This window comes from Pelodiscus sinensis, chromosome 32 (genome assembly GCF_052426305.1).
Source record: "Pelodiscus sinensis isolate ZL-2025 chromosome 32, ASM5242630v1, whole genome shotgun sequence".
NCBI lineage: Eukaryota > Metazoa > Chordata > Testudines > Trionychidae > Pelodiscus > Pelodiscus sinensis.
In genome coordinates, this window is record NC_143083.1 from 8145920 (window position 1) to 8162860 (window position 16941).

General features: G+C 44.6%; 1 protein-coding gene across 1 annotated transcript in view; it reads right to left on the bottom strand.

The window, feature by feature from the left end:
- KDM4B (lysine demethylase 4B) overlaps positions 1-16941 on the bottom strand; it is a 193820-nt gene that overhangs the window by 76857 nt on the left and 100022 nt on the right. The window contains exons 7-8 of the mRNA XM_075903063.2: positions 16588-16691; positions 10004-10141 (exon numbers count right to left, since the gene is read on the bottom strand). Coding sequence (XP_075759178.1) covers positions 10004-10141; positions 16588-16691 — 242 coding nt within the window. The remainder of the gene's footprint in view (positions 1-10003; positions 10142-16587; positions 16692-16941) is intronic.

Sequence of the window (16941 nt, forward strand, 5' to 3'; positions counted from 1 at the left end):
GGGCGGAGCCAAGAGCAGTCAGCCGCCCCCAGAAAACAGACACGAGTAACAAGGATTGCCCATAGGCATAGGCTTCATACAGGAACTGTAGGTCTTGAAGCTTTTGGACTTGGGCACACCCTAAAAGAACATGGCAGGAAGGGGGAACCTCTAGTGCACCCAGGCTAACTGAAAACTAAGATACACAGAGAGAAATCTAGGGACACATGGATCTCTTGCAAGGCAAGAGAACCACAGCTCCAACAACCGTCACTGTAGGAAGGAACCGAGGGCTGGTCAGGTCGGCAGGATTATATATAGAGTACCGCACCTGCACTGCTCTAGCAAGCAACTGGGAACAGCAACAACTTCTGAAATACTATTAGAGATTCAAAGAAAACATATACACAATAACAAAGGCTTTTACACCCATGATTTCATCAGCATGTTGTGAGGCAGGATTTTGACATCTTTCCGGACCTTTTAAAAGCAAAACATGCTAGAAATCATTCCAATAAGTCAGTGGCTGACAGCCACCAACTAACCTCCCTTGATAGAAAATGGTCCTGAGGATTTATACTCCTAGAGGCAGAAAGGTGTTTCACTTGTCACAAACTAATGGCAAAGAGGCCAGAAAACAATTATTAGACAGTTTACTTCCTTGAAGTCAAGTCGACCGAGCACATATTCTGATCAAAGAGGAAAAAAACCACAGAATTTAGCAGGCTGTCCATTATATCCAATCTACCAAGAACCATCTGTTGAGGATGTGAAGGGCTAACCATTAAGGGTGAGGCTTACTGGTTCCCGTTAACCAGTAGAGGCTGGAGCAGCTCCCTACTTGCCATGGGAGGGGCTGCTCCAGCTCGTTGAGGCCCACCACAGGCAAGGCTGCTCCAGCTAGCTGTGGTGGGCCCAGCCTAGCCCCACTGCCATAACTCCAGCCCAGTTGTGACTGGCAAGGGAAGGAACGGGGGGGGGGGGGGGGGGGCTCCAGCCAATCAGTTAACCGGGTTAAATATAATGTTTACCCAGTTAACCAATTAAACAGGATTTTACATTCCTACCATTGGCATCTGCTTACTGTGTCAAAGACTCAAGAGACACATTTAATATGGACCAACACACAAATCTGAGTTGACAGTCTTAGTTAAGGCAAGGGTTTATTGGATAAAGATGCTAATGTGGTAATGAACTATCAGTGACTAGCGACAGATTGACATCTAAAACAGTAAATATTCCTGTTCAGTTACAATTACATATCCCTCTAGTAATTTTGACTATTTCCCATGTTCACCTCAAAAACATTTAATTTCCACTGGGTTCTTAAATTTCATACTGTAGCAGCAAACTATTAACTTAAATGCCCACCAGACCAATCTCTAATTTAATTTATTTTAAAAAGTGTTAACTAGCCCTAGCTACAAGTTTACACAGATGTAAGGTACGCTCAGTGCTTTTTTTGTTGTTAAAAAAAAAAAGGTGCCGTACTCCAGGGGAAAAGTTGTTGAGCTCTGACTGGAGGTGCTGGTACTGCATCTGGATGTGCTGGTACTGCATACCAGGCAATACCATCACAAAAAAAGCACTGGGTACGCTCATCTAGAATTAGTTGCCTATGCAATTTTCAGCCACTGCTGAAATGTTGATTTTAACATACATGCTTGTCCTACAATCACACCAAAACTAGTTTCTAGTAAGCTGATCATTAAACTGTGCTCTGGTTATAATGCATTTTTGCAGTCTAGACAGGATCCCCTGTAGATAGCAGTACTTTCTATCTACGTGACAGGCAATTAGTAGGTTCTTCATCTAAGGTCACCCATCACTGCAGTATATGAGCACCCTCTTATTGTATGTCATTAATGTCTTTCCTTCCACCCACACTTGTACGCAGAGCAAAATCTATGCACTGGATCCCCAATGACAGATCATATGAAAAAAAAAGAAAAAACATAACAAAACACTGTCCATCTGGCTAGCTGTGAAAGGCCTGTTATTGACTTCCTATGTTGTGGTAAAACAGGAGTCAGCCCTGCTTGTTGCAGCCTGGAAAGAGGAGAGATGAACACCTAGCAGTTTGACTGTTCTTTATTGAAATAATATTCTGTATTTCCACCATGTCATTTCTAAGCACGTTAAGCACTTTATGAACTATTGTAGTAACTTAGGGAAAAATCACCCTCTATAAGCAAATATAATCTAGCTTTGTCTGACAAATGAACAAAATTTAACAGCTGCTTTAGTCAACCCATTAAAAAAAACCCATACTAGTTATCCAGAACCTGAGTGTCCAGGATTTGTCATTCTTAATGAAAGCACAGGCAATCTGAGTTTACAAATAGCACAACCATCTCATATTTATTTAAATCCTTGTTTAACTTAAAAAAAAAAAAAAAAAGAGATGCTTGCCAATGAACTTTTTGCCCATATAGCATAACGGAGCTCATACCTATCCAGAATCCCCTGTCATGGTAACAAATGACTAACATATACACCTCATGATTCTGGTACTATTAAATGAAATCCTGCAAACAGAGAAGTATCACCTGGTGCAATGGAAATAAATTGGGCATCTCCTTCCATTCTCCAATCTCCTTTCCTGATTTGCTCAGAGCTCTCTATGCTACTTGTTCAGTAATTTCACGCTATGCCGCTTAACAATGTGAAAATGGAGGCTCCATCTAAAACTGCACTTCCCAAATGTCACTTGTTTGTGAACACATGGCTGAGCTCAAAATTGCTTTTAATATTAGAGCAGTGCCCAATGGTACCTGTTGTAGTTAAAGGTTTGTCAAAATTTCCATGATAATCCTCCGTTTTCTGAGGTTTATAACTCCAGGAACATTTGCTAGACTGTAAAATTGGTATACAAGGTTGCAGCAGCCCCAAATTTTATTTTTAGAATTGCAAAAAAAAAAAAAAATTGCTTAGCCTTTTTATTTATTTTTTAGTCAAAGGCATACAAAACTTACTTAAGGCCCCTTGTAGTTTTAGGCTTTTCTTATTGCTCCTTTAATCCCAGAGCAGAATTTCAGAGTTATGGCTATCATTTCACCCTTCCTCACTCTGCAGATCCCAGATTTAAATAGCATACAACTTAGTCTACAGCAGTGGTCCCCAACCGTTTGGGGTTGCCGGGCGCCAGGGGGCGTGGCCGTTCGCCCGCCAGGCGCCCGGGGGGGCGGGGCCCCCCGGGCCCCCCCATAGCCGCATTCCGGGGCCGGCGCTCTCCCCTCAAGCGCCGCGCGCCCGAGGCCGGCGCTCTCCCCCCCCTCCCTCAAGTGCCGCGCGCCCGGGGCCGGCGCTGGCGCTCTCTCCCCCCTCCTCCAAGCGCCACGCGCCCGGGGCTGGCGCTCTCTCCCCCAAGCGCCGCGCGCCCGGGGCCGGCGCTAGCGCTTTCTCCCCCCCCCCATGCGCCGCGGGGGATGAATCCGCGGTGCCCCCGGGGCCGGCGCTCACAGTGCGCCATGCGCCCGGGGCCGGCTCCGGCACCGCGCATGCGCCACGTGCCCGGGGCCAGGCCAGCCCTGAGCACTTGGCGGGCGCCGAGAAATGCCCCCGCGGGCACCGTGTTGGGGACTATGGGTCTACAGCCTCAATAAATAAATGTGATATATAACAGGACACAAACATTCTATGTAGGGTTCAGTTATTTGAGTGGGGAAAGAGGAGAGCAGAGAACTACAGAAAATCTTCATAATCCCATAGTAACTGGAGGTTTCTGTGTTTAAGAGCTCATTTGATTAAATGTCAGGATTGACCAAACAATTATTCTCTGGCTTTGGCGTTTACACTCCATGGAGAACTATCTACCACAAGCTCTTTCTTTAAGTTTCCTAGCATTACACTACACACTGATGGTAAGTAAAAGCACTGGCAAGCAGCAGGCTTTTGTTACCATTGTACATCTCCTAAATGATCAAAGATGGCCTAGACCAGTGTTTCTCAATTCTTTTTTTTTTAAATAAAGTATTCCTTTTAAAAAAATTATAAGTACCCCCAGTACCTGTAGTTTTCAGACACACGCTTTTTTTTTAAAAAAAACCATTGCAACACATTTGTTTAATCAACTTAATTGCAGCCAGGCGGGCGATGAAGTTTTTGGGTGTAAAAAGTACAAAAATAATAAAGCACTGTAAAACTTAAAACAAAAATTCAGTTCTCTCCAAATTTCAGTTGTGTTGACATACCCCCCAGACTTCTCTCAAGTACTCCTAAGGGTACTCATACCACTGGTTGAGAAACACTGGTCTAGACAACACAATGATACAAATGCAACTAGTGACCTAGATTCGCTCTTCCCAACCACAGCTGCAGTGGTGCTAGTCTAATATTGAGAATTTTAAGGAAGTTTGGCAAATGTAGCATTTGAAATGAAATACTTATTTCAGCTATCTTGTCACCATGATGATCTATACAGAGAGCATGGGATTGGAGTCTATGACAAAGTTTTCATCGTAGCGATGAGGACGGTAAGTTTAATTTTTTTTAACTGACTCTTCCAGAGAAGAGTTCATGACTTACTGGCCAATCTCTACTCAATCTGTGCAGGGACATAAAAGGAGCTGTTTAAAGTGGACTCAATCAATACTACCATACATGTCATGGCTTCTGTAGCTTTAAGATAGCCTGTTGTCTTACCCTGCACTAAGAGGGGTTTGCTGGATATTATTTCAATATAGCTTAGCTTTAATTGCATCTAAAAGATACAAAAACAAAATAAAAGTGTATGACGCAGCTAACTACTGTACAGGCAATGCTACCAGAGACTCTCTCTAACATTCCTCCCAGACCAATAGCCAGCTGGCACCTATACTTAATTGTTTTATGACATGGCCAATATGGTAGCAAAATAGGAAGCTCAGCAATAACTTGGCATACATTTTTGTGAATCTAGAATCATCATAGCTTGGAAAATTAATGGTAGTGTTTCAAAAACTGAGTTTAGGATTCATGCTTCAGTTCATAAAGCTAACTGGAGGTTAGAAATAAGTTTTGTCCCATAGTATTCGACTGCTCAAGTATTTGACTGCTCAGGTAAGCATAGTCTGAAGGCTTAAAACTCCTAATGACGAAGCTTGGCCACTGCTGGAGACATGACACACAACGAGATGTACAACTAAAGTGTTCTTATTCTTAAGAATGATAATTAACCCTTTTCCCCTTCACTAATATTTTCTAATGTTTATTATATTACATTGATATCTAATCCCACCCTAATTTGAATGAATGTATCTACATCTATGGCTCTTATTCATCACCACCCACTACAAATCTAAATGCAGAATCAAACCGATCAGAGGAAACCAGGCAGTGATCACAATGTGACAAGACAGCACTGGCTGATGAATTTTCTTCATGCCCTGAGCTATATCCGCACTCAGTGGAATTCCCATCAAGTGGCCTCACATCTCCTCCAAACTGTCAATAAAAAAAACTGCTAAGATGTATGTTTGTGAAGTTAAGAGGAATTTATATTAGAACAAGCACAGAGTTCAGATGTCAAATTTGTCGGCTAATAATAGATCCCCTGAGACGACAGGCTACAAATTACTGGAAAAATAAACGAGACAGGCGTTTCACCTTTCTGTAGCCTAGAGGAATGGGCATTCTTTCTGTAGGATGAGCTGCTCAGACACCGAAGATTATGGCATTTGATAGTCACAGCCAGTCTGTCTGTGCCTACTTAGGCAAATACACAGAACACTGAACAGGGAGGGGAAGGAGATGGAGCACAGAAAAGTGCTTCTAGGATGAAATTAGTTCCAAGCAGCTTTGCTTCCTATTTGGGTAAATGGTATAAATCAGGGGTCTCAAATTCACGGCCCATAGACCATCTATGGCCAGAGCATTTTAGCAATCTGGCCCACTGGCGGCCCGAGGGGAAATAGGGAATGTGCCCATGCTTCTGCCTCAAGCCCCACATCATCCTGTCCCGCCCTCACGCCCTCCCTCCCCCCATAGTATCCCGTTCCCTGAAGGACATAGCCTTGGGGATTACTGAGGGGTAGGGGCAGGTGTGGAGCAACAGCAGAGGTCAAGCCCCCCATACTCCCAAAGGCAGTCCTAGTAATCACCAGAGTTACATCCCTCAAGGGACAGGGTGCAATGGGGAGACGGAGCAAAGAGATGATGGGAAGGGGCAGGGCTTGGGGGACAGACACGCCTCCTTAGGCCAGATTGCGAAAATGCTCCGGCCATATACGCGCCCTGAGTTTGAAGTCCCGATATAAATCCAATAAGGAATGACAACTTGAAAGAAAAAAATAGGGAAGATAAATAGTAACACTTCTTAAATATATCATCATTCCTGTGATTCCACAAGTTCCTTGACAACCTGGTATGGGAATAAGAATGTTAAGAAGCAGGTAACTGACTAATCATGCACCCGATACAATTTGTATCGAGCACACGCTTAGTCGATAAACTGCGGCTCCACAGTTTAAATGGACTGGGAGCGCTGGCAGCCCGTCTCCTACTACATTTAAAATGCAGAGCTGCAGTGAGGGCAGGTCCGGGACCGGCGCGAGCTGGGATTCAGTAGTCCTGGCTCACATGGAGTCCCAGACTGCTGCAGCTCTGTTTTTTACATGTAGTAAGAGCTGCCTGGCTCCTACTATATTTAAAAAACAGAGCTGATACACAAGCAGCAAGGGGTGGGGGGAGAGAACGAGCAGTCGAGTAGTGACTTGACTACCAGATAAGCTTAAACTTATCAGGTAGTCAACTACTCGAGTAGTTACTTACATCCCTATATGGGAGTAATGGAGAGACATCATATGTAGTGGCTAGAGCAGGTGTCAGCAACCTTTTCAAACCCAAGAGCCAAACTACATCAAAATTCAAAACAAGTGGTCAACAAAGAGCTGTATAAGAATGCCCATTTGCATTACTGAAAATATACAACTTAATATTATTGATAATTGATAATGATTAATAGCAGCATAAATGAAACATTGTACTCAGACCATTTAATGGGACTTCTGGCTGCTGCATCTTTTCACACGTTCCTTTGAAGTTCACATCATAACTGGTCAAATCCAGCTTCATGCAGAATAGTGATAGAAATGTAGCCGTGTTAGTCTGGGGTAGTTGAAGCAAAATGCAGGACAATGTAGCACTTTAAAGACTAACAAGATAGTTTATTAGATGATGAGCTTTCGTGGGCCAGACCCACTTCCTCAGATCAAATAGTGGAAGAAAGTAGTCACAACCATATATACCAAAGGATACACTTACCTTCCTTCCTTCCCCCCCCCATCCCCCTCCTGTTCTGCAATGTGATTTGTCCTTTTCATATTTGTTCATTTTTTTAATTGTATCCTTTGGTATATATGGTTGTGACTACTTTCTTCCACTATTTGATCTGAGGAAGTGGGTCTGGCCCACGAAAGCTCATCATCTAATAAACCATCTTGTTAGTCTTTAAAGTGCTACATTGTCCTGCATTTAGCTTCATGCAGGCATTCAGGCTGTCTTCTGTCAGTCTTATGGTAGGGGGCGGAAGACGTGGGGATGCAGGAGTCTGGATTGGAGTGTAGGAGGGGCTCAGGGCAGGGGGTTCAAATGTATGATAGGGTGTGTGGGAGAGGTTGTGGGGGGGGGGTGCAGGAGTGTTATGACACTATGGCCAGATGGGGGCTGGGCCCCAATTCGGGACTGGGCCCCAATTCAGGGCTTGCTGGACAGACTTCATTTATAGATAAAGTAAACTATTATGTCCAACACAAAAGGTTTCAACATTGTCTCTCTTTATGGCAGTGGCAGGGAACCTTTTTTGGGTTGGGAAGAAGCAAAAACAAACCCTCCAAAAAACCCCAACCCTCACTGATGTGGCCCCCAACTGAAACACTTCACTAACCCTGGTGCTCCAGCCCCATGTTGTGGGGAGGGGCAGAAAGGACTGAGGTTAAAGTCCTGAGGCCAGATTAACTCTTCTGGGGTTCCAGGGTTAGTGGATTTTGTGGGGCCGTGTAGGCTCTGGGGTTAGGGCTGAGGGGTTAAGTGTGTAGGACAAGGCTGCCAGTGAGCAGGAAGGGATGGGGGTGCAGGATCTGGGGTGCAGGAGAAGGTCAGGTGGAAGGGACAGGAGCAAAGGAGGGTAGAGGAGCAGGCTGGGGGTGCTTGGCCAGGGGGACGTGCAGGAGCAAAGGAGGTACAGGAGCAGGGTGGGGTTAGGTGCCTGGCTAGGGAAAAGGGTGTAGGGTCTCGGTGGAGGGTATGTGTGTGTGTCTTGGCAGGGTGGTGAATGAGGGAGCTAGGGATGCGGGGCCACTCACTTGCTTTCGTATTGCTGGTGTCCCAGGCATGGCTTTCCATGGCTCCCACTGGCCAGAATCTGGCCAATGAGAGCAAAGGGGAAAGCCCCCAGGAAGCGCGTCTCTGCGCAGCTGTTCCCCCAATCGGGGGAAGGGAAGTGGTAGAGTGCGGAGCCATTTTTGCATCTGCTTCTTTCCTGCCAGCTAGATCCAGCAGGGAGACTCAGGAAGCCGGCAATGACACTTCAATCCTGCAGGGGGCCACCAGGCTGGAGTGCCAGCGTAGGGAGCTAAGAGGGGCTGAGCTCGAGCAGCAAGAGAGCCATATTTGGCTGGAGAGCCACAGGTTGCTGACCCCTGCTCTAGAGAGAAGGTAGTGCCTCCCATGGCTCAAGAAGCAGACACTCATGGTGATTAAGAAGCAGCACTGATTAATTCTGGATAGATTCGAGTCTAGGATGTCCTGACCTGGTTGAAAGAAAAAGGGCTGAAGGAACTATAGCTTGAAGATGAGAAGGGAGAGATCTGTCAAAAACACTAATGCTCCAGGCAGATGAAAATGGGGGGGGGGACTTCTATGACTAACCATGTACCCCTTCTTAAACACAAAACACAAGTCATTTCTTAAGGAACAATGGACATTATGACTTTTTCTGGACAAAACTGGGCCTTCACTATAACTAGGGATATGAAAGGTTAACCGTTTAACTGGTAAACATCACCCTTAAGGAGTCATGCTTACCTCTTCCTGTTAACCGGAAACTGATGGGTGCAGGAGCTGCTCCCTACCTGCCACAGGCAGAGGGCTGCTCAAGCTCTGCAGGGGGTCCACTGCAGAAAGGAACTGATGTGTGGAGTAGCACCTGCCTGCGGTGGGCCTGGGAGCCCCACAGGCAGGGGCTGCACCAGCATCCGGAACAGCCTCTGTTACCAGGGAGCCAGGTCTGCTGTAGACAGGGGCTGCTCCAGCTGGGCTGGAGTGGTTCCATGCCCGGAATCTCACCTAATTGGTTAACCAGTTAAATGTTGGGTTAACCTAATGTTTAACTGATTAACCGAGATTCTGCATCCCTACAAACAAGTCATACACATTTCAGGGTCCCAATCTTTGAAAAAAAAAATATTACTTTGATCATTATGAACATTAGTGTTCAGCTGGCTCCTTCTATGGCCAAAATACACTTCTGCTGAAAGATATGCTGGTAGTAAGTTACCTGAGGACATTGATTGTTTTTATGAAGCTGCACACTTTATAGAAATGGAGTTCTTTTTAGAAGGACACATCCATTTTTGTTAAGCCTACAATAAACTTTCCCCTTTTTTTTTAATCTTGCATTTGGGGGCACAGCATTAGAATATAGCAGACACAAACATACTCTCTCAGAATAGCCTATTATGCTGAAGAAAACTAATAAACCTTTAAAACAGGTCTTATCAACCTCCGCTAAATACCTATATACCAAACCACCCTTTCTCCACGTGCACATCTTGCATTCAAGATCATTACTAGGACTTTGGGATCAATTAAAATTCTCTCTCCTCCTCCCCACTATCTTGGGAGTCTTCTCTTCCCCTTGCTAACTACTGGAGTATTCAACTATAGCAGAGGACAATCGGGGCAACAACAAGAACTAGGCATGTGGAAAGTAGATGTTCCCAGCTACATGATATTTTCATTCTTCCATATATTTTAATAGGCACTTCCGCATTCATCTGCATTTAAATCAAAGGCAGCAAGAACACACTGATCCAAAGACGCTTACTTGCGTAGCCATCTTGCCATAGTCAATCCACCGCAGTGTGGCAAAGTTGGTGGACTCAGCACAGTTGAAGCCATGATTGAATCCAGCATGATAGCCATAAGGAAACGTGATCATAAACTCTCCAGCCTCTTGGGTGATCTGAGAAAAAAAAAATGAAGGAGAAACAGATAAAACTGATTTCTTGGGGGATACTGTGATGACCCTAAGGCTTGAGAACAGGGTTATAAGCTTAAGGAAAGCTGTGAAAAGTCAACTTGTTTCAATACAGCTCCTATGGGGTATCTGTTTGTCCAACAAAACACAACTTCAGACTAAACATAGAGAACAGAAAGAACTGAAAGGGCAGGTGGTGCTCCATTAGTCTGCCAAGACCTATATCTTCAACAGGAAGAAGAAAGGAATTTTGCAAAGAGCCTTGACACATTAACTAGCTTCCTACGCATGATGTCATCATTCACGCTTATAAATAGTTAATCTTGGGGTTTGGAGGAGCAGACTCTTGGATAAAAGGTAGAACCAACCCCAATGTACTGTTTTTACAGAGATTAAAATACTCCACATAAAAGCATGGTAAAATGGTAAATATATAATAGCTGTTAGGAAGATCTGAATCCTTGTCTCTTTAAACCATAATTTAAACATCACCATCTGACTCTCAGGGTAGAGTTTGAAATTATAAAATGGGCCCGAGGGCCTAGCATCCTCAATACCCTACAGATCTCTAAACAGTGAGTAGTTTGGTTAATCATATCACCAAGTCTATCTGTACATGCATAACAAGGTAAATAGAAAAAAACAATACTATCTGCCTTCTTATTAATGTGTATTTTGTTTTTAATTTTATCTTTGTACACTAGTGACTTAAGCAAAGGAAGGGAGCCTAAAAATCACAGAGGAAAAAAATCCATGACAACTGTAGTCACAAACCACTTAAAATGACTTGGTTCCCACAAAAGCTAGTAATTTAAAATTACTGGGGAATAGAGAATTGTTGAAAAATCTCTCACTGATCAGATTTATATTAAGATAGTTAGCATGGCTGTGATACGTTTACATTGATGTATCTCAGGAAGGCTGGTGGCAGCATCTCTATTTAAAAATTGAGGAAGAGGTAAAGTTTTATCTGATCCTGACATGAAAAACACCGGCAGATCCTTTACTGTATGTGTAATTATGTGACTATCAGTCATACTCAAGATATTTCCTATCAAGAGGAATTCATTAGTTCACAGCCTAAAAAGGATTCTAGGAACTTTCATCCATAACTAAAGAATATGATAGTAAAAGGTGGCAAGTTAACACATCCAGCCTTTAGAGACTTCCTGTGAGTGTCAACACGATCAAGAAATACGAAATCAAAGAGGAAAAGCGGGGATAAGAGTGCTAAAGTCAGACAAGTTCTGCAAAACTCATGTTCCCTCTGTTGCAGGTTCCCAATTCATTCCTTTTTTTAAAGACTTACTTAGCAAAGCCCTATTCAAAATGGCCTTTCTGGCTGTCTCAATGAACAGTGTGAACATCCTTCCAAACTAAGGGCTACTGAATATCAAGACTTAATCCAGCACACACTGAACAAATGAAGCAACAGCCAGAAAGGAAGAGGAGGAAAGAAGTTTAAAAAGACCATGTTCAAACTGCTTGTCTTCTTTAGATTACTGAATTGCACTCAAGCAGCATACTGCAGAATACTCAGACTTAAAGGCTGTCATCTGAATAGGACCCTCATCACAAAGCTGTATGCTGTACATACGACACTGCTTGCGATATGAATTTCTCCGCCTGTGTACTTTGTTTACAGATTTTTATTCCTCTCAGCCCTCTCAAGGTAGAATGCAATGATTATGAGGGAACTAAGTCAGAGAAATATCGGAGAGGGACAGACCTGGGTAAACCTCTGTGGAAGGATTCAAAAAGGTATTTTTGAGGAAAGTTTCCCACTTCTAGCACTTTGGCAATGCTGCATCGGGATGTGAAAGTGTAACCATGTAAATAGTTAACTGATGAGCTTGGGCCACCCTTAAAAGCCAGCCCCCGGCACACACTGGCTCCTGTATTAGAGGTAGCAATAGGTGGAACCAGGCAGAAGCTGGATGTGTGGGGAGCTGGCTTAAAAGCTGGCTCCGGCATGCACAAGCTCCCAGGGAGCCGACTGCTGCCCCACATGTAACCGCTGAAATGGTCAGCAGTTACACGGTTACTTAATTACATGCTTTTAACATCCCCAGTGCTGAATTTGCACAGAGTTGAAATACTGACTTCTGGTCTTTTCAATACTGTTAGTATTTCTGTATTGCGATGAAATTATTACACAAAAGCTGTTCCAAGATGCTTCTGTGGGCTTTCTGGGTGAGAGAAACTCAAGCCAAACTTTCTACCCAGCTTCATGGAGTATCCTCCCAACCGGCCCCTTCATAAATCAAAACAAAGCTGCAGATTGTTAAATTAAGAAGGCAGAAAGATTATGTTCTTGTCAGAAAATCTACATCTTGGTGTCTTCATTTCAAGCCCACAGTGTATGTCCTCCATGTCACCGCTGTCAACATTATCCCAACAATAAATTAGAAAGCACTCAAGATGATGGATAGGCCATGTAGAAAAGTAATAACTATTGAGGGAAAGCCAGCACAAACTGCCACTCATGGAGAAAGCCCTGAATTTACTGACTTCTGCAAGCTCTTGCTGAATAAATGGAGAAATCAATAGGGGATTACAGAAATACACATTTTTAATTATTAAAAAGCTCTGATATTGATCTGCTGTTTTTCCAGAAGTAAATACCATTACAGAGATTTATAAATGTGTGTGTATTCACTTGTTTGAAGTCTGCCAGGAATTTAGATGAAGGGATCCTGCCTGTATTTTTAAAGGAAGAGGAAAAAAAATGTGTCTTTCCCTGTACAATACTGTTCTTGAATCTGCTACTTTTGGCTAGGATTCAGCCAGATGTGGGCTGTTCAGACTGAAGACCTCACAAACCTCCTTCCTTTCACTGTTAAAGGCCTTTCAGTGAGTACTTCCAACAGTCAGAGGCGAAGAAGGGAAGCTGTCATGAAAGCACATCCTTACCCCCCCGCAGGTCAGACTTCTGAAATTTACACTTAAAAATCTCCCCACCTTTAAAGGTGGGGGGAGTCAGTCTTCAAAAAGATTCTGTTCTTATGCTGGTCTCTCTTGGCTTTTAATAGAATTCAGTGACAGACTGACTTGGCTAACACTGGCACAAGATACACTGCCCTCGTATTTCACTGACTTGTAAATATATACAGTAGAAAGCTTTGTCTGTCAGATACTTGCACATTTCCTTTACTTTGCAAATCAAATTATTGTGGGGGCAGGGGATAACAGCTAGGAAGACAGAAAGTACCTTACACTAAGCAGTGAATTAGAAGCCACTTTCCATATTATCTCTATGCTCATATTGTTCAATACATTCTTCTTGGGATCAGGTTAAAGAGAGACCCTTCTTTCACAAACTGTACAAGAACACCATTAGATATTTGCTTAGTTATTGATCAGAAATCATTCACTTAGGATATTCTCTAATCATCAGTGTGACTTTTGCTCCAACGAGTAAGTAAAGGAAAAAGCAAGCACAGTGCATAGTCAAATAGGTTTATGCAGTGCCCAATTTGTTACTTTTATCACCATTCTGAAATGCAGTAGTGAGCAAGAAGCAAGATCTAGAATTCAACCAATATAGACGTGGAAAGGGAGACAATGGACAAATCCCTAAAACTTAATGGTCAGATTTCAAAGCTCAGCTGCTGTTTAGGTTCCAAAATAAGCAACTACATGCTCTTTTGAAGATCACTGGACCCGCGTTTCAAGGTTAAGTGGTAGGGTCTATGAATTTCCAAAATCCTCTATCAAAAGAAATAATTCCCAAATGGCCAGGTATCCATTACCCTGGAATACACCCCATGCTCCCCCACAGTGCTCCTGCCCATCCATTTTCTCAAGACACTGATTACACACTCTGGACATCTTAAGAGAGTGGCCTCCAACCTTTTTACACTCAAGATCACTTTTTAAATGTCAGGGTAAGCCAGAATCTACCCCATCCCTTCCCTGAGACCCCACCCCTTTCTTGAGGCACCACCCCCTCCAAACCTTTTCGCAGATTACCCATTGCTAATGGAAACTCACCGTTAATTACATAATTACACCCTAGCCATTTTGCTAGTTCTGCAGCTGGGGAGAACGGTTTCATTTAAATTATTAAACAGATTAAGCATTTTAACTCTCACGTTAGTTTATCACATTTCATTTTAAATAAAGTAAAACATTATGTCCAACACAAAAGGTTTCAATGTTTTCTTTTTTATGGCATGGGTGGGGAACCCTTTTTGGGTCGGGGGCCACTGATCCACAGAAAAATCAGTTGGGGACCACACAAGTGAGAAGCAAAAAAAACTCTTCCCAAAATCCCCAACCTTCACTGATGTGTCTCAGTTGGGGGCACCTCACTCTTCTGGCGCTTCAGCCCCTACAGTGTGAGGGGAAGGAATAGGGATGACGGAGGTTCAGAGCTTCCCATAGGCCAGTTTTACTTTTCTGTGGTTCCAGAGTTAGTGGATTTTGTGAATCCCCTAAGGCTCCAGCGTGGGAACAAAAATGAAGGGCTCAATGTGTGGGACAGAACTGCCAGCGAGTGGGACAGGGATGCAGGATCTGAGTGGGAGGTGGGGTCCCGGATCTGGAAGGGAGTTTAGCAGCAGGAGAGGGTGGGGGTTTGAGAGGGAGTTTGGAGGTGGGAGGGGGTTGAGACAGTAATGAAGAAAAGGTGAAAGGGTGAGAATGCAGCCAAATAGCTAGTTGAGAAAGGAGGCAAAGAAGTGGGGAGTAAAGGAAAGTGCAGCTTCTGCAAAGTAAATTTGAATCCCCCTCAAACCTTCGCTCTGTTCTGGACTCATTCCGCAGCCCCATGATCTCCTGCATTGCCCCATGCCCCTCAGTGCAACCCCTACCCTCTCCCATCGTGCCCCCGCAGCCTCCTCACCCCATCTCCCTGTGCCCGCAATGTACTCACTAGCCGGACAGCAGCATGGGGACTTGCAGCCTCTGGGGAGCAGCCCTGAAGTGAGGAGGGGGCAGAATCTCTTCCCTGCCAAGTTAGCCCTTTGCCTGCTGGCAGGGGGGCAGGGACTGGGGCAGCCAGAGCCCGGGGCTGCCCAGGGCTGGCTTCAGCCGGTCCAGGCGCAGCAGGGCGCTGGGGAAGGAGCTCCTCAAACACACACACACAGCCCGACCAGGTGCAGCAGGGCGCTGGGGAAGGTAGCTCTCTGACCTGGCATACAGCCCACGGGGAACATTGCTGCGTAGCCTTCTCCTCAGCGCATCACCTGTGCCAGCCGCCCAGCATCCTCTGGGAGCAGGAGGCAAGAGCGGGGATGTATGCACATGTTTGCACACGCATCTCTACCCCCTCCCAGCCTGCAAGTTAAAGAGGTGCAGCTGCCCATGTGGCTGCCCCTCTTTGATTCAGCCCAGCCGGAGCACGGCGCAGCCTCTGCAGGCTGAAAGCCATGGCTAGCTGGACTGGAGCAAACAGGGGCAGCCACCTGGGCAGAATGCCTTGGTCAGCAGGCTGGGTAGCTGCCCCTGTTTGCTCCAGCCCAGCTAGCCGCATTCAACCTGCTGAAGCTGTGTCACGCTCCAGCTGGGCTGGATTAAAGAGGGGCAGCCACCCGGCCAGGTGGCCGCGGTGATCAACCCCTAGGAGCGCCGCGATCGATCGGTTGGTGACCACTATCTTAAGAGGATATTCAAATCCCCTGGGTTCAGATGTCTAATGCAAGCATTTATGTGCTTCCATTTGAAACCTGGGCTCCACAAGTGAAAGTATGCAAAGGTGTTAAGGACTCTAGTTTGCTGACCTCTTATGAACCGCAACTGAATATAGACCAGTCCCAATCAAGTGCCTGATGATGAACCAAAAGCACCACACTGCATCTCACAAGCTTCCATTGCCCTGACAGCAAGTCCATCTGAGAAGTCGGATGACTGCACTTCAAATTTCATTCATCACAGCCTTTTGCTAGGAAAAACAAAGCCACTTCTGGAGCAGTAAATTGAATGAATTCATAGTCTTGATGCTGTACAAGAGCCAGGATCTTTTATTTCCAAATAGATATTAATTCCATCTCAAAGGATCACGGAGCCTTTCAACTCAGTTCTGTATTCTCTCAGATACTAACTCTAGCATAATCCTTACTTTGCTTAGAAGAAAGTATGGTGACAATATTCTCATTCTGAAATGGAGATGCAAAGGGGATGGAAAAAGAATAAAATTAAGACACACCACCCACCACCTGCACCCTTATATTTGTATTGGCAGAATGCTGTGGGATGCTCAGAGGAAAGATGACAGGAGTACCAGAAATACTTTGCAAATGTTTGTTTCAGCCAAGCCCTTAGTAATAATTTTTTAAACAGACATATATTGTATATAACAATGCACTGAGAAATGAGGTATCCTATTCCCCTCAATGAATGCCCTGAAACGGTTTCCTTTAAGCAGAGGAGAGCAGCCCCAGGTTGTCAACAATACTACAGACTTCTCTTAGAACAGCCTCTATACATACCCGGTCAAATGGGATGCCATATTTCTTCAAGATGGAGGGAGAAATTAGGGTCATCTTGTGGCGGAGGAAGGCATCACATCCCTGAGAGCTTCCTGGGAAAAATCCTGAAGAGGGATTCAGAGGAAAAGAAAACATCACCACAGGCAGATTTGCCCAGTAAAATACACACAGTAACCAGCAAACAGCCAGTAAAATGTTAATTTGCTCACACTTGAGACAGTTGAAACAACAAGTACACAGTTGCAGGTTGTGGCATGAGTATCAATGCCCTCATTGCTTAAAATAGTGACATGAGGCCAACAGTGGTCTCAAAAGACGACCAGTCTCCTAAATGCTACCTACACTAGAGAGGAC